Source organism: Macaca nemestrina, chromosome 11, assembly GCF_043159975.1.
Source record: "Macaca nemestrina isolate mMacNem1 chromosome 11, mMacNem.hap1, whole genome shotgun sequence".
NCBI lineage: Eukaryota > Metazoa > Chordata > Mammalia > Primates > Cercopithecidae > Macaca > Macaca nemestrina.
This window is the reverse complement of record NC_092135.1, coordinates 107,765,172-107,791,100: the sequence shown is the minus strand read 5'-3', so window position 1 is coordinate 107,791,100 and position 25,929 is coordinate 107,765,172. Positions and strand designations below refer to the sequence as shown.

Genomic DNA, 25,929 nt, shown 5'->3' with positions numbered 1-25,929 from the left:
TAAAATGCAAGCTCCCTTACAGTAGTGAACCAGGCCTGAATAGTCTGGCTGGGTTTACCATTCCAAACTCACTCTCTGTTATGCTTGCCCTGGTGTGCCAGTTATTGATTTATTGCCTCTCAGCCCCAGATACATTTTTTGGTAAAAAGTCCTGTTTTAATATTTTCTCAAATTGTCCAGTATGCCACTTGTTTACTCCTGAGACCCTGAGTGCCACTTGTTTACTCCTGTGACCCATTTTGAAGGAAACTAAAAACCTTTTCATTTCTGCCCATTTCCTAAAAGGCTTTCACTGCTCTTCCCTTCCCCCACCCATCCCATTTCTCCTTAAAGATTCATGACGCAACCCACTCCTCTCAGCCTATCATTTATACCTCAGATGATAGGATTTCTTTCCCCCCGCCCCCATGCTGTAATCTTGGATTTATAAACAAAAGACAAAGTATAGGGTTGGCTGGCTACCAGCTGGGTAATTTTAGGTCCTCAAGGCTTTGTGACAATCATTTGGTTTATTATAAGAGCCTGTGAAACTGTTGTTTTCTTGACTAGGCTGCTATGGTTAAGACAGTTATTACTAGTTCAACCAAATTATTTCCTCCCCATTGGAATAGCTGGTAGTTATTCTTCACCCGTTACCCTCTGCCCCACACTTTAAAGTCCCCAAATGTTTCTAGTTAGTAAATTAGATCAGGGAGTTCCATAAATTACTTCAAATCCCTAGAGCAGTGCTCCACACAAGATAACCATGAACCACGTTCATGAGAATCCTTCCTTCCAAGGATACCAAGGAGGGAGGTTGTTAAAAACGCAGGCACCAGGTCTTGCCCCAGACTTCCTAAACCAGAATTTCAGAGGACATGGTCCTGGAATCTTTATTTTAAACAATATTCTCAGGTACTCTTGAATACTTTTTATTTAAAAATACAAAAATTGCTTTATTGGATATCAATAAACTGCACACATAACTATACAAAACGTTTCCTTGATACAAAATGTGTGAAATATAAGTACCTATGTACCTTTAAAAATGTAAACATCTTCCTCCCAGGCCTACCTGTTGGGCTCCCAAAAGAGTTTTGGGAGATACATCGGGCAGACCAGAACACCCCACTTAGGCCACCGACACATGACAACCATTACTCACAGTCCCTTTTGAGACATTGTTAAATTGCCTGGGAAACAGGTGCCAACCGCGCCAAACAGGAAGCTGAAATAGCTGTCCGGGCTCAGGGCATCTCAGGCTCTAGACATGTCCTGGTGTCAGTCACCGCCTTGGAAGGCCCCGTGGCTGAACCTGGGGGTGGATTATTGCATAGTCACACCTGGTGGAGGGTGGCCTGAGGCCTCCTTCGAGGAGGCAGTGGGGAGGGTCCCCTGACTGGGGTGGATACTTCCCAGTCAGTCTGTCAGTTCTTGTCCTGTAGCTGAAACAGCTGCATCCAAACAGTTCTGAATACACAAACACATGCAGAAAAGCCAGTTCAAGAATGCCCGCGAGCTGGGGCTGCCAGCTGCCCTCCCGCCAGCCATCCACAGACATGGCCACGGAAGGTCCTCTTTCAGAGTCCACTGAGGGATCCAGGCAGAGGAAACAGAACCAGAAAATGGTTTTCATCAAAGTCTCGTGCGACTGATGCATCCAGAAATGGGGGCGCTCAAGAGGGAATTCTGTGGCATGAGGACATGGTGACCTCCTTCCTTCTGGAGCTTGGGGAGGTTGTTGGTTGGCGCGGGGTGGGGTGTCAGGTATGGAGAGGAAGTGGGAGCCTCTAGGGTCAGCAGGGGCCCCCTGAGCAGCCCGACTCTTGGTGCTTGTGGAGCAGGGCCATTCGGGAGAAGGTTCGAGTGCACGCCTGGCACTGGTACTTCTTGATGTCCAAGTGGGTCTGGAGGTGGGCCCGCAGGTTGGAGCGGTCGGCGAAGGCACGGCTACAGTGGGGACAGGAGAAGGGCTTCTCACCGGTGTGGGTCCGGACATGGCCCCGCAGCAGCCAGGGTCTGGAGAAGGCCTTCCCGCAGGTTCCGCAGACGAAGGGCAGCGTGTGGCTTCGGATGTGTCTCTTGAGGACACCCAGGCTGAGGCATTCCTTATTGCAGTATTGGCAGTTGAAGGCTTTTTGAAACTGGGAATCCTTGGCTTCAGAGACCTGGGCCAGCTGCTTGGGCACTTGGCCCAAGCCTGGGGAGGTGGCATCGGCCTCCGCCTCCAAGGAAGAAGCTGAAGTGGAGGAGAAAGACGAAGGAGCCTGTGAGGGTGGGCTGGGGGACTGGGAGCCTTTCCCGCTGTCCTCATCTGACAGCGAGGTCAGTTCTGCCACCTTGGGACTCTCCTGGGAGAGTCCCAGTTGGAGGGAGGCCCTGGCAGTTGGTTGGGCTTGGAGCGCCAGGAAAGCGTCCCAGATGAGTGTTGGCGGCGAAGCAGAGGGGTTAAGGATCTCCGAACGTGGCATGGCTGCCAGCAGGTGGGCCCGGTGGTAGGGCTGCTGGAAGGTAAACTCTGGATTAGAGTCCGGCAGTTCGCTGTAGTTAGGCTTCCGATCAGGGTCAGAGGGCTTCCTGACGAGGAAAGAGCGCGGCATGGTGGCGAGGCACCGAGGTCGCTGAGTAGCACAGAAGTAGTGTAGGCGACCCACTCGCTAAGCGGAGTTTTGGAGCAATGAGCGCAGCCGCCCCGCCAACTCCCTTAAGTACTCCAGGGGCGAGCAGGGCGGAACCTTTCCGGCCACGCCTCTTTATCACTTTCGCGCCAATTGGAGGCGCGCCTCCCCCGAAGGCCACGCTCTGAGCAAGTGGGCCGGGCGGGGCTGGGCTCGCACCGGAGCAGCTCGTGCCCTCCTTAAATACTTTTTTTTTTTTTTTCAGTGGCGCGGTCTAGGCTCACTACAACCTCCCCTTCCGGGTTCAAGCGATTCTCCTGCCTCAGTCTCCCGAGTAGCTGAGATTACAGGTGCCCGCCACCACGCCTAGCTAACTTTTGTATTTTTAGTAGAGATGAGGTTTCTCCGTGTTGGCCAGGCTGGTCTCGAACTCCTGACTTTAGATGACCCACCCGCCTCGGCCTCCCAAAGTGTTAGGATTACAGGCGTGAGCCACCGCGCCCCGCCTTGAACACTCTTAATAATCCCATATGGAGGTGCTGTAACTGAGAAGATATGCTGATGGTGTTGTCCCTGAGGGCAATAGATGAATAAATTGGTATCTTTCTCTATATACAGAATTTATCGACTGAAAGTAATTAACAACTGTACAGTTGAGTCCCATAAGCATTAACTATTTTCTAACAGGGCATGTTAGTTCAGCAAATGATGGGCTGCAGAACAGCAAGAATCCAACAACGTAAGGTTGTGATCAGAGAGCAGAAATGTATCCGTATCTTATGTAATCAAAATTTGTTAAGTAAAATCACATTTCAATTGCTTGATATTGAAAGAGACTCCATTTGAAAATATCAATAAATTAACAAGACGTTTGGTAGCAAATATTTAAGTACCTCGCTTTAAGGTGTTATTCAATCACTAGTTTTTTGACTTAATGTGTGAGCTGTGCTGCACTTAATATTCAGTAAAAAGCAAGAACTATCAATAAATATTTTTATTTCATTTAAGACAGCATTATCAGGTACGATCAAAGTATCACCATCCAATAAAGTCATTTTAATTAACCAGCAGACTAACATGTGAGAAATACATTTTCACAACTGGATAAAAATGACGTGAAGGAGGCCTGGCCAGGGGGCTGCTGCCTGTAATCCCAGCACTTTGGGAGGCCAAGGCAGGCAGATCACGAGGTCAGGAAATCGAGACCATCGTGGCTATCACAGTGAAACCCTGACTCTACTGAAAATACAAAAAATAGCCAGGCATGGTGGCAGGCACCTCTAGTCCCAGTTACTTGGGAGGCTGAGACAGGAGAATGGTGTGAACCTGGCAGACGGAGCTTGCAGTGAGCTGAGATAGTGCCACTGCACTCCAGCCTGGGGAACAGAGCAAGACTCCGAAAAAAAAAAAAAAAAAAAAAATGACATGAGGGAAGCTTCTTAGATCATGTGATAGAAAAGTTCTTTTCAACTCTAATATCCTCTGAATCTAAAAGTTATTTCCTGGAAAAAAATTAAAAATAAAAATGTTATAAAAGAATATGAACACAACTTTTCTTCTAAATGATATATGTAAAAATAATGAAGAAAAGCACATATATAAAAAGTTAATAATGTTTATAGCTACCTGATGGCTCATGGATGATGTTCACTTATTTTAAAAATGTTATATATTTACATTTTTTTCTGTAATTGATTCTATACAAAAATTACATGCGTAGAATAAACAACATTATGACAGAAAAGAATTTCAAAACTGGCAAGAATCTCTTTAGTCTATTTTCCAAGCAACTATGGCTTTGGAAAGTCAAGTTATTGTTAATTAGGGTTGAGATCTGATAGCAGAAAGTATTGAAGGCAGATAAGCACTTGGGAAATACCAATCTATGGAAGCAAAGAACTGTCAGTCTTGACTCTATGCAGTATTTACTGAAGCATAAATTAACTCTCTGCATATAGTAATTAAAGATGAAATCTAACATTAATTTAAAAACTAGCTACCTGTTTACTTATTGCAGAGTGCAGAGAAGACTGATGTGTAGTTCATTCAAGTTCAGAGCAAAAGAGATAATGAATTGTATTTGATACAAGTAGACAGCTTTTGTTACTAGGATATTTGCATTGCTTTCTTATTAAAGTTCTCTTCTTTTCTGATCAATACATGAGCTCTTCCAATAAAGACACATTAACATTTGTATTTTCTGAAAGTTCTACTTTGTGCATCATTTCCATGGCAACCAACCACTGCAGCTGGGCAGAGAGAAAAAAGCTAACTCATTTTTCCGAAGTGCCACTGATTCATATCTAATTAACACACGTGAGTGTATGTTGCTGTGGGTGACTATGTCAGGGAATGCATATATATATATATATATATATATATATATATATATATATACACACACACACATATAGTGCTTGAGTGTAGACATATCAGAGAATAAGAAAAAAATGTTCACAAATAGTAGTCTTGAACGTTATAGCTGGCTTTGTTTTTACTGGCAAATCAGAATGGAACCATTAACACTTGATTTTGCCAGAGAAAAGAAACATCATTTACTGTCTATATGTCTATATTTCTAAATTTCTATGCTTACTATGGATGAGAAAAATTATGTAAGAAATATTAGCTAATGAATACTTTTATGACCTCAGGATTTTACACTGATCTTGGTTTTTATGACATGTTTGAAAGTCAGACAGAGGCATAGTGTTTGAAGTAAAAGATTACTTACTCTTATTTGAAATTAAGTTAAACTTTTTGGAATTTGTATAAGATACAATTAGTGGAGGAGGAATGCTCAAGAATCGATGTGAAAAAATATGTACAGAAAGAGCCATAAACATTTTAATATATTAAATGATGGTGACATTATCATTATTATAGCCAGCCTCCAACATAGCCCCCAGTGATCCCTGCCTCCTGGTATTCACATTCTAGTGTGGTCCCCTCCCACACTGCACTAAAGTTAGTTGGTGTGATCCAAAGAGTATAGCAGAAGTGATGGTATCTCATTTCAGAGATTAGGTTATAAAAGATTAGGTTATAGAAGATGAGGTTATGAAAGATTAGGTTATAAAAGCATCCATTTTGGATGCTCCCTTTCTTTCTTGAATAATTTGTTTTGGGGAAACCAGCTTCTGTGTTACGAGCAGCCCTATGGAACACAGATTGTGAGGAATTATGTCCTCTGGCCAACGGCCGTCTGAGTGAGCTTGAAAGCAAAGCCTCCAAACCAGTCAAGCCTTCAGATCCTGCAGGCCGGGCCAACAGCTTGAGAGACTCTGCGCCACAATCACTCAGCTAAGCTGTTTCAGCATTCATGATCCTCAGAAACTATGCAAAAAAATAAATGTCCTTTGTTTTAAACTGCTAGGATTTCGGATAATTTGTTATATAGAAATTGACAACTAATACAGACTTTGGAACCAAGATAAAACCCTAATTTTGAAAATGGTTTCTTAACAAGAAGTAAGGGGTGTACTACTGGGAACTGGAGAAGGAGAATCCTTGTTATATATTAACAGAAAGTTGCTTAGCTGTGATGTGGAAAGTTAAAAAATAAGTGCCTAACCAACTGGGTGATCTAACAAAGAAGACTTCCAAATAAAGTGTTGAAGGTGACTTCTAATTTCTTCTTGCTGCTTATAGTAAGTTGAGGGAGAAAAGTTATGAACTAAAGGAAGAACTGTTAAAGACTAATGAGCTGGAACTTGATTTTGAAAAATCTCAGCTTCTCCAGATGGCAAATAATTCTAAAATTAAGAAATGGCTTCCAATAAAATATCAGATATAAAGAACTTTTGGAAAAACGTGGTCTAAAGATGAAGCCAAGGGTGGGAGTTGTACAGTCGTTTGTTAAGGCTTCAGAATGATCCTAGACCATACCCAAGAATGCCGTTCCATTAGATCAAAGGCCCTCTCAGAGCTTGCAGTGAGCCGAGACCGCACCACTGCACTCCAGCCTGGGCGACAGAGCCAGACTCCGTCTCAAAAAAAAAAAAAAAAAAAAAGCCCTCTCTAAATTAAACGTTGAGAGTGTGATTCAAATCCAAATAGTTATCACTTCTTTTTCATATATGTCATATATGTAAAAATTATCATATATGTAAAAGTTATCATATATCATATCATATATGTAAAAGTTATATATATATAACTTTTAAGAAACTTAAGTGCCCTTAAGTGCCCTTAAGTTTCTTAGAGGTTCAACAGAAGCACAAAACAGAAACGAGATTATCTCAAAGAGATTTGTAGATGTGGATTTTTTCCATTCTATTGGACTGTAAAAATATTCACAGTGAACCCACAAAGTTTTAAAAATAATTATATCAGCAAAAACACTTCCAGAGACAGTACAAGAGGAAAAAAGAGGCTATTAGACTCCCAAAACTTTACTGGCAGGAAGCAAGCTGAGGAAACTACTCAGCTGTAAACGCATGCTATCTTTTTTGAAAAAGGAAAGCTGATTTGGAGGATAGAATTAATAGCCCAGAGGGTGGAGCCAAGAGCCATGGGCAAGAATAGCACTGAGTTTTAATCAAGGACCTTCCAACAATTTTTCACCTTAATTTCAAAGCTAATAAAGACCAGTGTCTCTCATTTTCTCTCTTTGAATAGACATGTCCAGAGCAGGTATCCTATGCCTATTTTACCATTGTATATTGGGCGTGTTTGGTGCAGATAACTGTATCTCTTTAGTCCACAGGTATTTTAAATCACTTTGGTAACATCTCATAGGTAATAGATGAGTAGGAAGTAATGATTAATGTAGAAATACTTGTTTGGAAGCAGTTGTAGAAATCTAAGTAAAGGCTGGCTATGGCGGCTCACACCTGTAATCCCAGCACTGTGAAAGGCTGAGGCAGGAGGATCACTTGAGGCCAGGAGTTCAAGACCAGTCTGAACATAGAAGGCAACATAGAAAGACCATGTTTCTACAAAAAAAAAGTTTTTTAAAATAGTAGGACTTGGTGGTGCACATTATCTACTTGGGAGGCTGTGGCAGGAGGATTGTTTAAGCCTAGGAGTCTGAGGTTACAGTGAGCTGTGATCATGCCATTGCACTCCAGCCTGAGTGACAGAGTGAGACCCTGTCCCTAAAAAATTAAATGAAAAAAAGAAATCCAAGTAAGACATGATAAGGATATGAACTAAGCCAGTGACTATGAGGTTGGAGAAAAAAGATTTGACAGACATTAAGAAGGCAGAATGTAAAGGACTTGGTGTGGAGTGAACCTCATATTTTTGACTAGAATATCTAGGCCAATAGTGGTGGCATATACTGACATAGAAATAAATGAGTATATGAATATTTAAATAATACAATAAATGTAAACACTTTAGCACGATTTTGCACACATAGATATCCAAAAAGGTAGTTCTTATTGTTATTCTCTTAGTCCGTGTCCTAAGTAACTACCTTTCCCCAAATCTGATTTAATTATGTCACTGATAACTTTGTTATCATCAAATAAAATGAAACCCTTGTGGAGGTGGTGGTGGTCATAATGCTTACTTTTGAATCAGTGGAAGGCTAATATGGGAAGAGTTTGTACATCTTCAAAAGCACTGTGTAGCCAGATTTTAGGAGAGACACCCTTGATTCCCATCTGATGGTGTTCACACCCTTTATCATCTTCTCTTGAGTGTAGGCAGGACCTGTGACTTATTTATGACCAATAAAATATGGAAAAGGCAAAGGGATGTTACTCCCATAATTAGGTTACTTATATGACAAAGTTAATGAGACATCACTCCTGTGGTTATGTCACATTATAAACACTGTATTAGCAGACTGGAATTAAAGAGGATTTCTCTCCTTCGCTGGTTTTCAACAAATCAGCTGCCATATTTTGAGTTAGCTTATGAAGAAGGCCACATGGAAAATAACCGTGGGCAGGCTTCAGAAACTAAGACCAGTCACCAGCCAATATCCAGCAAGAAAATAAGGATCTTAGTCCTAGAACTGCAAGGAAATGAATTCTGTCAACAACCTGAGAGAAACTGTAAGTGGATATTTCCCCAGTTAAGCCTGTGAGGCAACTGCAGTCCACGCCAACACCTAGATTTCAGCTTGGTAAGACCTTGAAGCAGAGAACCCAACTAAGTTGGGCCTGGGTTTTTCCCTACAATTGAAAGATAATAAATGTGTGCTGTTTCATTTACTAAGCTTGTTGTAATTTGTTACACAGCAGTAAAAACAAATGCAAGAATCATAGAAACTACAGAAAAGCAAATTTTGATCACCTACAAGAACATTCCACTAAATAGAGCTACCTAAAAATAAAACAAGCTTCATAAGGGAGCACTAAATTGATCATTGCTTAAAGTTGTCAGCACATCAGCTAAGTTATAGGATACTGGATTGGCTATCCTCACAGAGTCCCTTCCATATTACTTTTAATATTTTTGACTTTCAAATTTTTGTTTTAAGTTGATGGATAATATTACATATTTATGAAGTACATTGTGATGTTTTAATATATGTTTACATTGTGGCATGATTAACTCAAACTAAGTTACAAATTCATCATCATCTCACATACGATTTTGTGGTAAAAATATTTAAAACCTGCTCTTTCAGTAACTTTGAAATACACAATGCTTTATTGTTTATTATAGTCACCACTCTGTGCACCAGATCACTAAAGCTCCTTCTTCTCATCTAACTGAAATTTTATACCCTTTGATCAACATCTCCCTTTCCCCACCCATCCCTCCTCCCAGCTTCTGATAACTACCATTCTACTCCACTTCTATGAGTTCAACACTTTTTAAGATTTCATGTATAATTTTAAATGCTTATCACTATTGACCTGGGACAGTGAATCAGTGGATAAATACGAACAACCCTGTTTATACAACCAAAATTGGTATCAAAGTTTCATATTCTCTACCAGCAGAAGATTATTCAACTGGGCCACTTGCTTTTAAGGTCCAAAGAAAGACACAAAGACATATACATTATTTACCTATTATTTTTTAAAGCATAAGATAGTAGTAATTTGGTTTAAAATCGTGTTAATATGACTGTGCTTTCAACAATTCTAAGAAATCTTTCAAAAACAATGCACCCATGTAGCCTGATTCTAGTGCCAGTTGGAGGTAGATCATTTAAAAATTATCAAATGAAAAGGTAAGCCAGATACTAGGAGGAAATATCTGTGAACCCTTTTTTTTTTTTTTTTTTTTGGATAAAGGACTGGTATCCAGAATATACAAAACATTCTCAAAAATTTAATAATAAGACAACTCAGTTAAAAAGGGGCAAAATATTTCAACAGACATTTCATCAAAGAAGATATTCAAATAGCTAATAATCACATGAAAATATATTTATCATTACTCATTAGGGAAAAGTAAATTAAAACCACAATTGGATCCCACTTCATAATCACTAGAATGGCTATAATAAGAAAGAGACAATAACAAGTGTTTTTGAGGATATAAAGGAACACACCTTCATATATCGCTAGAGGGAATGTAAAATGGTACAGCCATTTTGGAAAACAGGTTGGTAATTTCTTAAAAAATTAAACTTGAATGTGCCATGCACCCCGCCAATTCTACTCGTAGGTATCTACCGACGGAATTGAACACCTATGTCCACGGAAAAATTCATAAGTGCTCACTTTTAGCAGCATCATTCATAACAGATAAAAAGTGGATATAACCCAAATATCTATTGACAGATGAGTGGATAAAAAATAAGATAGATCCATAAAATAGAATATTATTTAAAGACAACATGGGCCAAGATGACTGGCTAAAAGCCGTGGTGCTCGGAGGCTCCCGCTGAAAAAAAAACATAAGCGTGTGAATCCTTCACTGGAAACCAAGGTATCCAGGCTCTCTCATCAAAATTGACTAGAAGGCTGGCATCACTCATGGAGAGAAGGAAGAACAGTGTGGTGCAGCAGCCCACCTGAGAGTCACATGGGGAAGTCCCAGAACTCCCTCCCCGCAGCCAAGGGAGGCGGTGAGTGAACTTGCTACCAGCCAGGGCGACAGTGCTTTTTCCGTGTAACTGTGTAACTCACGGATCTGAAGATTCCATTCACGAACCCATGCCACTGGGGCCTGAGCGTCCTAACCCCGGAACACTCAGATACTTACAGCCTCTCAGCTGGAATCTGCTTAAAGCCTATGGAACTCCCAGGGAGAGGGGCAACCAGACGGCTGTGGCAGCCTGCTGTCTAAGCCATTTGAGTTCCTTGCGGAAGGGGCAGCAGCCAGCACTTGGACTGGCAAATGCCTAACACACTAAGCTGCCTGAACAGGGAAAGGCAGGCACCCATTTCTGTAGCTCCAGGCTGTGCTTTTTCCTTGCTGGAGCCAGGGTGGCTGGACGGCTTGGTCCCAAGACTTGTCCCCACAGCCTAACACACTGGCTGTGGCAGTCTGCAGCCACGAGTGCCTCTTCAGGCCTAAACCTGACCCATCCATCCTCATTGGGTGGGGGTTCCCTGCAGCATCTCCAATAATTCTAGACAGAGGCTCAGGGACAGAATTCAGATCTCCCTAGGCAGAAATGCCCCTCCAGGGGGAGTGGTGGCCACAGTCTCTGTGGACCAGCAGATTTAGCCTCTCCTCCTGGTAGTTCTGAGGAATCTGGGAAGTCCAGACGAGTGAGTTTCTCCCCAGTGAAACACACCCTCTCCACCAAGGGACAAAGTCCTTTGTTAAAGAGGTCCTGCCCTCTGTGCCACCCAACTGGGTGAGACCCTCCAAGAGGATTTTCAGACATCCTGTACAGGAACGATCCTATTGGCATCATGTTGGTACCCCTCGAGGTCAGAGGTACCAGAAGAAGAAACAGGCACCCATCTTTGCTGCTCTCTAGGCTACTTGAATGACATTTCCAGGCACGGGAGCAAATCAGATGAACAGAGCCTGAAGTGAACCCCCAGCAAACTGCAGCAGCCCTACAGAAGAGGGACCAGACCGGACTCTTGAAGAAGAAAAACAAGCAGAAAGCAACAACAGCATCAACAAGAACAACAACAAAAAGGCCCCAACAAAAACCCCATCCAAGGGTCAGCAGCCTCAAAGACGGAAACTAGACAAACTCACGAAGATGAGAAAGAATCAACCAAAAAATGCTGAAAACTCAAAAGGCCAGAGTGCCTCTTCTCCTCCAAATGATCACAACATCTCTCCATCAAGGGCACAGAACTGGATGGAGGATCAAATGGTTGAATTGACAGAAGTAGGCTTCGGAAGATGGGTAATAAAAAACTACACTGAGCTAAAGGAGCATGTTCTAATGCAATGCAAAGAAGCAAAGAACCTTGATAAAAGGTTGGAGGAATTGCTAACTAGAATAACCACTTTAGAGAGGAACATAAACAACCTGATGGAACTGAAAAACACAAAATGAGAACCTCATGAAGCACACACAAGTATCAACGGCCGAATCGACAAAGTGGAAGAAATGATATCAGAGTTTGAAGACTACCTTACTGAAATAAGACATGCAGACAAGAATAGAGGAAAAAGAATGAAAAGGAATGAACAAAGCCTCCAAGAAATACGAAACTTCATAAAAAGACTGAACTTAATGATTGATTGGAGTACCAGAAGGAGGTGGGGAGAATGGAAACAAGCTGGAAAACACACTTCAGGATATTATCCAGGAGAACTTCCCCAACCTAGCAAGACAGGCCAACATGCAAATTCAGGAAATACAGAGAACACCATTAAGATCTTCCATGAGAAGATCAACTCCAAGATACATCATCAGATACCCCAAGGTCAAAATGAAGGAAAAACTCTTAAGAGCAGCCAGAGAGAAAGGCCAGTTCACCTACAAAGGGAAGCCCATCAGACTAACAGCGGACGTCTCAGCAGAAACCCTACAAGACAGAAGAGATCAGAGGCAAATACTCGACATTCTTAAAAGAATTTTCAACCCCAAATTTCATATCCAGCCAAACTAAGCATCATAAGCAAAGAAGAAATAAAATCTTTTCCAGACAAGCAAATGCTGAGGGATTTAGTTACCACCAGGCCTGACATGCAAGAGCTCCTGAGAGAAGCACTAAATATGGAAAGGAAAAACCGGTACCAGCCACTGAAAAAACACACCGAAATATAAAGACCAATGACACTACAAAGAAACTGCATCAACTAATGTGCAAAATAAACAAGTACCATCATGATCACAAGATCAAATTCACACATAGCAACACGAACCTTAAATGTAAATGGGCTATATGCCCCAATTAAAAGACACAGACTGGCAAATTTGGATAAGAAGTCAAGACCCACCTCTGTGTTGTATTCAAAAGACCCATCCCACATGCAAAGACACACATAGGTTCAAAATACAGGGATGGAGGAAAATTTACTAAGCAAATGGAAAGCAAAAATAATTAAATAAATAAAAATAAAAAAATAAAGCAGGGGTTGGCCAGGCATGGTGGATCACACCTGTAATCCCAGCATTTTGGGAGGCCAAGGTGGGCAGATGATGAGGTCTGGAGTTCAAGACCAGCCTGGCCAACATGGTGAAACCCTGTCTCTACTAAAAATACAAAAATTAGTCAGGCATGGTGGGGGGCACCTGTAATCACAGCTACTTGGGAGGCTGAGGCAGGAGAATTTGCTTGAATCCAAGAGTCAGAGATGCAGTGAGCCGAGATTATGCCACCGCACTCCAGCCTGGACAACAGAGGAAGATTCTGTCAAAAAAAAAAAAAAAAAGCAGGGGTTGCAATCCTAATCTCTGACAAAACAGACTTTAAACCAACAAAGGTCAACAAAGCCCAAGAAGGGCATTACTAATGGTGAAAGGAACAATTCAACAGGAAGAGCTATTTTAAATACATACGCACCCAATACAGGAGCACCCAGATTCATAAAACAATTTCTTAGAGACTTACAAAGGGACTTAGACTTCCAAACAATAATAGTGGGAGACTTTAACACCCCAATGTCGGTATTAGACAGATCAATGAGACAGAAAATTAACAAGGATATTCAGGGCTTGAACTAAACTCTAAATCTAGTGGACCTAGTAGACGTCTACAGAACTCTCTACCCCAAATCAACAGAATATACATTCTTCTCAGTGCCACATGGCACTCATTCTAAAATCAACTACATAATTGGAAGTAAAACACTCCTCAGCAAATGCAATAGAACTGAAATCATAACAAACAGTCTCACAGACCACAGTGTAATCAAATTAGGAATTGGGATTAAGAAACTCACTCACAACCACATGATTTCATGAAAACTGAACATTGAAAATTGCTCCTGAATGACTCCTGGGTAAATAATGAAATTAAGGCAGAAATCAAGAAGTTATTTGAAACCAATGAGAACAAAGAGACAACGTACCAGAATCTCTGGGACACAGCTAAAGCAGTGTTAAGAGGGAAATTTACAGCACTAAATATCCACTTCAGAAAGCTAAAAAGATCTCAAATCGACATGCTAACATCACAATTAAAAGAGCTAGAAAGGCAAGAACAAACTAATCCAAAAGCTAGCAGAAGACGAGAAATAACTAAGATCAGGGAAGAATTGAAGGAGATAGGGACATGAAAAACTCTCCAAAAAAATCGACAAATCCAGGAGGTTTTTTTTTTTTCGTTTGTTTGTTTGTTTTTTTAATTAACAAAACAAATAGACCACTAGCTAGACTAATAAAGAAGAAGAGAGATAAGAATCAAATAGACACAGTAAAAAATGATAAAGGGGATATCACCAATGACCCCACAGAAATGCAAACTACCATCAGAGAATACTATAAACACATCTATGCAAATAAATTAGAAAATATAGAAGAAAGGGATAAATTCCTGGATGCATATACCCTACCAAGACTAAGCGAGGAAGAAGCTGAATCCCTGAATAGGCCAATAAAAAGCTCTGAAATTGAGGCAGTAATTAATAGCCTACCAACCAAAAAAAGCCCAGGACCAGATGGATTCACAGCTGAATTCTGCCAGAAATACAAAGAGCTGGTACCATTCTTTCTGAAACTATTCCAAACAATTAAAAAGGAGGGATTCCTCCCTAACTCATTTTATGAAACCAGCATCATCCTGATACCAATACCAGGAAGAGACACAACAACAACAAAAAATGTCAGGCCAATATCCCTGATGAACATTGATGCAAAAATCCTCAATAAAATACTGGCAAACCAAATCCAGCAGCACATCAAAAAAGGTATCCACCATAACCAAGTTGGCTTCAACCCTGGAAAGCAAGGTTGGTTTAACATATGCAAATCAATAAACATAATTCATCGCATAAACAGAACTAAAGACAAAAAGCACGTGATTATCTGAATAGCCACAGAAAAGACCTTTGATAAAACCCAACGTCCCTTCATGTTAAAATTTCTCAATACCTAGGTATTAATGGAATGCATGTCAAAATAATAAGAGCTGTTTACGACAAACCCATAGCCAATATCCTATTGAATGGGGAAAAGCTGGAAGCATTCTCTTTGAAAACCAGTACAAGACAAAGATGCCCTCTCTCACCACTCCTATTCAACATAGTATTGGAAGTTATAGCCAGGGCAATAAGGAAAGAGAAAGAAATAAAGGGTATTAAAATAGGAAGAGAGGAAGTCAAGTTGTCTCAAGTTTACAGACAACATGATTGTTATGTAGAAAACCCCATCATCTCAGCCCAAAAACTTCTTGAACTGATAAGCAACTTCAGCAAAGTCTCAGTTTACAAAATCAATGTGCAAAAATCACAAGCATTCTTTTACACCAACAATAGGCAAGCACAGAGTCAAATCATGAATGAACTCCCATTCACAATTGCTACAAAGATAATAAAATACCTAGAAATACAGCTAACAAGGGATGTGAAGGACCTTTTCAAGGAGAACTACAAACCACTGCTCAGGGAAATAAGAGAGGACACAAACAAGTGGAAAAACATTCCATCCTCCTGAATAGGAAGAATCAAAATCATGAAAATGACCATACTACCCAAAGTAATTTATAGATTCAATGCTATTCCCATCAAACTACCATTGACATTCTTCACAGAATTAGAAAAAAAAAAAACCTTAATTTATTTTTTTAAAATAAAATAATGAGTTTACAATAAATTAAATTTAAAATTTATTTTAAATTTTATATGGTATCAAAGAAGCATCAAAGGAGACCCGTATAGCCAAGACAATCTTGTGCAAAAACAACAAAGCTGGAGGCCTCACACTATCTGACTTCAAACTATACTATAAGGCTACAGTAACCAAAACAGCATGGTACAAAACAGACATATAGAGCAATGGAGCAGAAGAGAGACCTCAGAAATAACATCACACATCTACAACCACCTGATCTTCGACAAACCTTACAAAAACAAGCTATGGGGAAAGGATCTCCTATTCAGTAAATAGTGCTGGCAAAACTGGCTAGCCAAATGTAGACAACTGCAACTGGACTCCTTTCTTGTACCTTATACAAAAATTAACTCAAGATCGATTAAAGACTTAAATGTAAAACCTAAAACCATAAAAACCCTAGAAGAAAACCTAGGCAGTACCATTTGGGACACACGCATGGGCAAATAATTCATGACTAAAATGCCAAAAGCAATTGCAACAAAAGCCAATATTGACAAATGGGATCTAATTAAACTAAAGGGCTTCTGCATAGCAAAAGAAACTATCATCAGAGTGAACAGGTAGCCTACAGAATGGGAGAAAATTTTTCCAATCTACCCATCTAACAAAAGTCTAATATCCAGAATTTACAAGGAAGTTACATATTTACAAGAAAAAAAACAAACAAGTCCATCAAAAAGTGGGCAAAGGATATGAACAGACATTTCTCAAAAGAAGACATTTACACAGCTGACAATCATATGAAAAAAAGCTCAACATCACTGATCATCAGAGAAATACAAATCAAAACAATGAGATACCATCTCATGCCAGTCAGAAAGGTGATTATCAAAAAGTCAGGAAACTATAGATGCTGGTGAGGCTGTGGAGAAATAGGAATGCTTTTACACTGTTGGTAGGAATGTAAATTAGTTTGACCATTGTGGAAGATAGCATGGTGATTCCTCAAAGATCTAGAACCAGAAACACCATTTGACCAAGCAATCCCATTACTGGGTATATACCCAGAGGAAGATAAAGACACATGCACACATATGTTTATTGCAGCACTATTTACAATAGCAAAGACATGGAACCAACCCAAATGCCCATCAATGATAGACTGGATAAAGAAAATGTGGTACATATATACCATGGAATACTATGCAGCCATAAAAAGGAAAGAGATCATGTGCTTTGCAGGGACATGGATGAAGCTGGAAGCCATCATCCTCAGCAAACTAACACAGGAACAGAAAACCAAACACCACATGTTCTCATTCATAAGTGGGAGTTGAACACTGAGAACACATGGACACAGAGGAGGAACAATACACACCGGGGCCTGTTGTGGGATTGGGGATGAGGTGAGGGAACTTTGGGGACAGGTCAATAGGTGCAGCAAACCATCATGGCACTCATATAGCTATGTAACAAACCTGCATGTTCTGCACATGTGTCTGGTTTTTTGTTTGTTTGTTTTTTTTTAGAAGAAATAAAGCAAAAAAAAGAATATTATTTAGCAATAGAAAGGAATGAATTACTAATACATGCTATAATGTGGGTAAATCTCAAAAACGTTATGCTAAGTGAAAGAAGCCAGATTCAAAAGGCCACAGACTGTATGAATCCATTTATATGAAATGTCTAGAAATGCAATCCAATAGAAATAAAAAGTGTATTAGTGGTTACCTGGGGCTGGGTGTGGGAATGGGAATGGGAGTGACACAAGGGATGGGCACAAGGGACTTTTTTGGGTGATGAAAGTATTCTTAAATTGGATTGCAGTGGTAGTTGCACAATTCTGTAAATTTACTAAAAGTCATTAAACTGTGTATTAGTTCGTTTTCATGCTGTTGATAAAGAAATACCTGAAACTGGGAATACAAAGAGGTTTAATTGGACTTACAGTTCTACATGGCTGGGCAGGCCTCAGAATCATGGCAGGATGTGAGAGGCACTTCTTATGTGGTGGCAGCAAGAGAAAAATGAAGAAGCAGCAAAAGCGGAAACCACTGATAAACCCATCAGATCTTGTGAGACTTATTCACTGAGACTTATGAGAATAGCACAGGAAAAACCGGCCCCCATGATTCGATTATCTCCCCATGGGTCTCTCCCACAATACATGGGAATTCTGTGAGATACAATTCAAGTTGAGATTTAGTGGGGACACAGCCAAACCATATGATTCCACTCCTGGTCCCTCCAAGTCTCATGTCCTCACATTTCAAAAACAACCATGCCTTCCCAATAGTCCCCCAGAGTCTTAACTCATTTCAGCATTAACCCAAAGGCCCACAGTCCAAAGTCTCATCTGAAACAAGGCAAGTCCCTTCCGCTTATGAGCCTATAAAATCAAAAGCAAGTTAATTATTTCCTCGATACAATGGGGGTACAGGTATTGGGTAAATACAGCCATTTCAAATGGGAGAAATTGGCCAAAACAAAGGGTCTACAGGGGGCATGCAAGTCCAAAGTCCAGCGGGACCGTCAAATTTCAAAGCTCCAAAATGATCTCCTTTAACTCCAGGCCTCACATCCAGGTTATGCTGATGCAAGAGGTGGGTTCCCATGGTCTTGGGCAGCTACACCCTTGTGGCTTTGCAGAGTACAGTCTCCCTCCCGGCTGCTTTCACAGGCTGGTGTTGAGTGTCTGCAGCTATTCCAGGTGCATGATCCAAGCTGTCAGTCGATCTACCATTCTAGGGTCTGGAGGACGGTGGCCCTCTTCTCACAGCTCCACCTGGCAGCACTCCATTAGGGACTCTGTGTGGGGCCTCTAACCCCACATTTCCCTTCTGCACTGCCCTACCAGAGGTTCTCCATGAGGGCCCTGGACCTGCAGCAAACTTTTGCCTGGGAATCCAGGCATTTCTGTATATCTTCTGAAATCTAGATGGAGGTTCCCAAACCTCAATTCTTGACTTCTGTGCACCTGCAGGCTCAACATCACATGGAAGCTGCCAAGACTTGGGGCTTCCACCCTCTGAAGTCACATCTTGAGCTGTACATTGGCCCCTTTCAGCCAAAGCTGTAGCAGTTGGGACCCACGGCACCAAGTCCTTCGGCTGCACACAGCACGAGGACCCTGGACCCAGCCCACGAAACTGCTTTTTCCTCCTGGGTCTCTGGGCCTGTGATGGGAGGGGCTGCTGTGAAGGTCTCTGACATGACTTGGAGACATTTTCCCCATGGTCTTGGGTATTAACATTAGGCTCCTTGCTCCTTACTTATGCAAATTTCTGCAGTTGGCTTGAATTTCTCCCTATAAAATGGGTTTTTCTTTTCTGTTGCATAGTCAGGTTGCACATTTTCTGAACTTTTATGCTCTGTTTCCCTTTTAAAACTGAATGCCTTTAACAGTACCCAAGTCACCTCTTGAATGCTTTGCTGCTTAGAAATTTCTTCTGCCAGATAACCTAAATCATCTCTCTCAAGTTCAAAGTTCCACAAATCTTTAGGGCAGGGGCAAAATGCCACCAATCTCTTTGCTAAAACATAACAAGAGTCACTTTTGCTCCAGTGCCCTACAAGTTCCTCATCTCCATCTGAGACCACTCAGCCTGGTTTTATTGTCTATGTCGCTATCAGCATTTTGGGAAAAGCCATTCAACAAGTCTCTAGGAAGTTCCAAACTTTCCCACATTTCCGTGTCTTCTTCTGAGCTCTTCAAACTGTTCCAATCTCTGCCTGTTACCCACTTCCAAAGTTGCTTCCACACTTTTGGGTATCTTTTCAGCAATGCCCCACTCTACTGGTACTAATTTACTATATTAGTTCGTTTTAATGCTGCTGATAAATACCCGAAACTGGGAACATAAATAGGTTTAATTGGAGTTACCATTCCACATGGCTGGAAAGGCCTCAGAATCATGGTGGGAGGTGAAAGGCACTTCTTACATGGTGGTGGCAAAAGAAAAATGAAGAAGAGGCAAAAGCAGAAACCTCTGATAAACCCATCAGATCTCGTGAGACTTACTCACTATCATGAGAATAGCATGGCAAAGACCGGCCCCCATGATTCAATTACCTCCCCCTGGGTCCCTCCCACAACATATGGGAATTCTGGGAGATACAATTCAAGTTGAGATTTAGTGGGGCACAGCCAAACCATATCAAACTGTAAACTTAAAATAGGTTAATTTTACAGTATATAAGTTACATCTCAATAAAACTAGTCTTAAAAATGTTCCTTTTTAAAATACTATACGTTACTAGGCTATAATTTTATTTGAAAATAGGGATATACAAATGGTCTCAGGAGCTCTTGCCCCATAGGTAGAGTGTCAAACCTCATGACTCCAGGTGTCTCTAATTTCAACAGGGAATAAGAATAAATAGACTATTTCTTGTTTCTGGGGAAGGTGTTTGTAAGCAAATTCACTACGTACACCAAATAACAGGGGCAGGGTTAGAATATTTACAAAGAATAGACTTTTAAATTCCTATGTAATTTAGAAGCATTAATTTTAATACAAGGATCTAGCAGTATAAAATATCCTTATATATTAAAACAGATCCTTTAATATCTCTGCAACATAATCTTCTGATAAAATCATTTGAGTTCTGCACTTAAACATTTTAACTAATATCTAATTCAGACATCTCATTAATTAGAAGCTTCTTTCCACTTTTGCCCTAGTTTGTTTAAAAAAAAGCAATTCATAGCATATTTCTACAATTATTAATTATGCCTTGACCAAGAATATGTATACACATATTATGCAAACACATATTGTAAGGAACAGAGGCTATAAAAGTAGTTAAAATGCATATTTGATTTTTGGTGACCAGTGACACATTTTGTCCCTACCATTGCAATCAGGTACCTGGAATGTGATGGGCCTCTTTCCTGGGAAGTTTGGGAGGACAGACTTCCATCAAAGGAGTTTCCTCGGTGGCAGCCTGAAATGGTGGCCTTGGGTGAGATGGAATCTGACTGGAATGTTTCACAAACCACCTGGAGTCCCTTTTGGAGGTAGAGATAGCAGATTAGGTTTTGTTTTTTTTGTTTGTTTTTTGTTTTCCCTGTAGCTATATCCTCTAGAATTAGCTACCATACCACAACATGGTTCCATATATGGGTTTTTTTTTTTTCACCATAGTTAATTATGATATTATGGGCCAAGGGATTTTGATTTCATCTCAGAGAGAATAGAAACAGACTTCTAGGGATCACCCGTGTCATTTCAAGCATCAGGCAAAGTAATTTCATATATTTTGTTTCATTTTGTTCTTAATTATTTTCTTTTTCATTTCCGTACCCAGTATCTACAGGAGAGTTACATATCAAGAATTCATCATACTGAGGTGAACTGAATGGAAGCATGAGGCTAAAATAGAAGCACTAGGTTACTAGGAGCTAATCAAATTGAAGCCAGAACATGAGAACAGAAGTACAAGGTTAACTTTTTCTTCATTCATCAGTGGAGAGATGCAATACACTTTCCTAATCAGACACAATGACCTTTATTACCTTTATTCTGATTTATAAGTACAATTCAGCAGTTCTGTTACCAGGTAGCTTATTTTAATTACATTTAGCTGATAAATGTAATTCTGCCCAGGTAATGTGAGATATTTTTCCATAGATATTATAGGTGAAATTCTTTACTAAAGTATAAAGACCCTCAACAGTCTATCTGGAAGGTTAGCCCTTACAATTTTAATTTTTACACACCAAAATAAGGCATTATTCAATCATGATGGAAAGAGAGACAAATACAGCTAGAAATTCCATGAATTAAGTCTTCTGCACTTGACCATAAAATTCTTTAGCATAAGCATATTATCTGTGCCTCATGTTAGGTGATTTGAGAGATTTAAAAAATTAGATGAATCTGACCCTTAAGCTCATGAGCTTACAGTTATGTCTCAAGACAGGTAAGTATAGGTCAGAGAAACATGTCCAATAGAAATAATGCAAGCCACAAACAGCCACATATCTGATTTTAAATTTTGTAGAGACCACATTAAAAACAGTGAAAATGAACAGGTGAAATTTTTTTTAATAATATATTCTTTTTGACCCCTAATTATCATTTCAACATAGAATCAATACAAAAATTATTAAGATGTTTACTTTTTATTTTTTTTTTAAGACAGGGTCTCGCTTACCCAATTCATAGTGCAGTGGTGTGATCATGACTCATTGCAACCTCCATGTCCCAGGTTTGGGTGATCCTCTCCACTTAGTTTCCCAAGTAGCTGGGACTACAGGCGTGTGCCACTATGCCCCGCTAATTTTTCTATTTTTAGTAGAGACACAGTTTTGCCATATTGCCCAGGCTGGTCTCAAACTCCTGGGCTCAAGCTATCCACCTGCCTAAGCCTCCTAAAGTGCTGGAATTACAGGTATGAGCCACTGCGCCAAGTCTACATTCTATTTTATATTACATTTTCAAAATCTGATGTACATTCTACACTCTCAATTCAGACTAGCTGTATTTCAAGTGTTCAATAGCCACACAGGCCTAGAGGCTATCATATTGGACAGTGCAGGCTTAGACTAATTGGACAAGAGTTTAGGGGAAATTGAGATCTTAATTGGTCCTTAAAAGGATAAAATTTAGATGAAAGAAAGAGAAGATTCTAGTTAGAGGAAACAATCTGAGCAAGGATTTGGAGGCTAAAATGAGCAGGCACTGTAAGTTAAGAGATAATAGATAACTGACTGAAGGGATAATCAGAAACAGGGTCACTTAGCAAAGGTGGTGCCAAGTGGTGGGAGGCACAAAAAAACAGGGAGAGGAATTTGGTCTTGCAGCGACAGTCAATAGGATCCACTATAGGTTCCTAAGGAGAAAGGGACATGATACAAGGATGGCACTTGCATAAAATGCCTTACGTGGAATGGTGAGTTAATAAATAAATGATATATTAGGAAATTAGTCAGGAATTATTAGTGGTATTTATGCAAAGAAGAACAGTCTAGAAGTAGAAAATTCAATTAGGTAGGTTCAACTGCAATTTAGTTATGAGGGCCTGGATTTAGAGGATAGCAGTGGGCATAAAGAATAAAGAAAACATCTGAGCAACATAAAGAAAAGAAGACAATATGACTTAGCAGGAAATCAAATCAAGAGGATTAAGTATAACATAATATGAGATGTATGTATTTCATTGTATCTAAGATGTCATCATTTAGAAGACACACCATTATTTTATGTAACGTTAAGAAAAAAATACCCTGTTAATTAAACTAGGACATTTTATTTCTATCATTGGGGATTTTTAATTTTATACTTGTTGAAAGAGCTATTTTACATTTATTTATAGGCACAGCTTTTTTATTATATTTCCATCCTGTGTATATGTAAGAGGAAAGTATAAGTGAAATAAATTGGTGTAGGTATTCCTAAAACTACTTCACATTTAAAATTTTCAACCCCGAGTTGTTAATATTTGAGTTTTTCCAAAGAATAACCTCCTCTGTATCAAGAGTGTTATCTCTTAAAATACTTCTCCACTATTCCCTCTGACATATGCTTATAATTCACTGACCCTGATGATGCAAATTTAGATGCTGGAAATGACCAAATTCATGCTGCACAAGAATTACAACCATATCAAGACAGCTACCAGTAGGGAGATTATAAAAGGCCAAAGATTGTTAAGCATACTCAATTTCAAATATGTTAAATGTGAAAAATATATACATCTTACAGCATATAAATCACAGTGTCTGTACTTAGTAATTGCTCAGTAAATGGTAGATGTAATAGGACTCCAAAATTTCTAGGTTGAAGGGTAAAAAGAGTGATAATCTTCCTGGCAGCAGTAACAGTTGGAAAGAGGATCCAATTTTGATGGAAGGCAGCAAGTTTCACTTTGCACATGTTGAATTGAAAGTCAAAGCAGTTCATTTAATGCCATAAGTTAATGGTAGTATCGATTTCTATGTAGCTTTCAATTACTCTGGCCTTCATTTCTTTCTTTTCTTGATCAAACATGACAAATTTGCACTGAATTATATTCTGCATCTTATATCATATTTTGCATCTTCTGTTTTATGTGGGTTAGTCTTGACCCCTCATTAAACTTTAAGATTCCTTAAGGGGTAGGACTATCTTATAACTCCTTCCAACTCCCTCTTCCTGACCTCCAGCAGCATTATTCTACCTACATTAGAGTTACTTAACAAACATTAGGGGATTCAATAATTGAGAACAAGGTGATATGTTATTTAATCTGGGATGTAATGATAACTAACACTTATTGAGTGTTACATGTAAGCCACTGATATAAAGCACAACTCATTACACACTAAGCACTGAGATAAAATACTAGTTGTATATTGTCTTGTTTCCGCACCTCCATGCTTTGAGGAGATACAGAAAATTAATTTTCATACACGACTGATAAAAAAACCTGAGACTGTTAAAAGTTGCACATTCATAAAGGAGGAGTGGCTTTGAGCCTGGTAGTATGATTCTAGAACTCATGTCTTTACCTTCACACTACACTATGTCCAAGGACTTACTGCCTCCCTTCTTCTTATAATTATAATAAACTAACCTCTAAGTGTCTTGCATCTTGATTTGGTGATTCACAGGTCCGGCTTTGACTGTTGATAGGAGAACTTCTCTTAGCTGAAAAGATGGAAGAAGTTCCATCATTTTATAAGGTTATAAGTTCTTTCTATTTCATAAGTGCATTTCATTTTCAAATAGAAAAGCTATTTTAATAGAACATTATTACTTTAAAAGAAGACATTAATGCATATTGTAAGAGAAATTCAAATAACCAATTCAAAAATGTTAGCATTTTTTTGGGTTATCAATGTAGATATTCATCTCTTCAGTCTGACTCAGTAAGTTAAGGTGCTAAAAAGTTGGCAATACTAAAAATAACAATAATAGGTAACACCTACTCAGCACCTTATATATACAAAGTTCTCTAAGCATTTTACATATACAGTCACGCATCACTTAAGGACAAAGATACTTTCTCAGAAATGTGTTGTTAGGCAATTTCATCATTGTGCAAACATCATAGAGTTTACTTACACAAACCTAGGTGGTATAACCACCTACACATCTAGGCTATATTACATGGCCTAGCGCTTCTAGGCTGCAAACCTGTACGGTGTGTTACTGTGTTGAATCCTGTAGGCAATCATAACACAATAGTATTTGTGTATCTAAACACAGAAAATATACAGTAAAAATACGGTATGAAAGACAACAAATTATACACCTATACTGAGCACTTACCATGAATGGAGCTTGCAGGAATGGGTGTTGCTCTGGGTGAGTCAGTGAGTGAGTAGTGAGTGAATATGAAGGCTTTGCTAAATTTATTTTTTAAAAGTTTTTATTCTTTAATAATAAATTAACTTTAGCTTACTATAACTTTTTTACTTTATAAACTTTTTAGTTTTTTAAACTTTTTGACTCTTCTGTAATAATACTAAGCTAAAAATAAATACATCATACAGCTGCACAAAAATATTTAATTTCTTTCTAACTATTCTATAAGTTTTTTAATATAGTCATATATTTATAAATTTGTATTTTTATTTTACTTTTATTTATATATTTTTTATCTTTTATACTTTTTTTTTTGTTTGTTTTTTGTTTTTTGTTTTTTTTGAGACGGAGTCTCACTCTGTCGCCCAGGCTGGAGTGCAGTGGCCGGATCTCAGCTCACTGCAAGCTCCGCCTCCCGGGTTTACGCCATTCTCCTGCCTCAGCCTCCCGAGTAGCTGGGACTACAGGCGCCTGCCACCTCGCCCGGCTAGTTTTTTGTATTTTTTTTAGTAGAGACAGGGTTTCACCGTGTTAGCCAGGATGGTCTCGATCTCCTGACCTCGTGATCTGCCCGTCTATCTTTTATACTTTTAATATATTTTATAGTATATATTGCTACATATACTAGTATGTAGTATGTATAGTATGTATTAAAAAGTATAAAAGTATATTTTATGGTTTTTATACACTTATTTTATACTCATATATTTATTTTACTTTAAGAAGAATTTTTTTTTTGAGATGGAGTTTTGCTCTTGTTGCCCAGGCTGGAGTGCAATGGCGTGATCTCGGCTCACCGCAACCTCCACCTCCCAAGTTCAAGAGATTCTCCTGCCTCAGCCTTCTCAAGTAGCTGGGATTATAGGCAGGCACCACCAAGCCCGGCTAATTTTGTATTTTTAGTACAGATGGGGTTTTTCCGTGTGGGTCAGGCTGGTCTCGAACTCCTGACCTCAGGTGATCCACCCACCTCAGCCTCCCAAAGTGCTGG

The 25,929-nt window shown here is 39.6% G+C and overlaps 1 protein-coding gene and 1 pseudogene across 23 annotated transcripts in view; both read right to left on the bottom strand.

Annotated features, from left to right (window-relative positions):
• Positions 1-25,929, bottom strand: part of LOC105481129 (unc-80 homolog, NALCN channel complex subunit) — a 231,613-nt gene that overhangs the window by 188,869 nt on the left and 16,815 nt on the right. For all 23 annotated transcript variants that reach the window (XM_011740446.3, XM_071073877.1, XM_011740447.3 and 20 more), the window contains 2 exons: positions 24,205-24,278; positions 20,517-20,656 (listed from right to left, as the gene is read on the bottom strand). In XM_011740446.3, coding sequence (XP_011738748.2) covers positions 20,517-20,656; positions 24,205-24,278 — 214 coding nt within the window. The remainder of the gene's footprint in view (positions 1-20,516; positions 20,657-24,204; positions 24,279-25,929) is intronic.
• On the bottom strand, positions 1,651-6,741 carry LOC139357302 (zinc finger protein SNAI1 pseudogene; annotated as a pseudogene).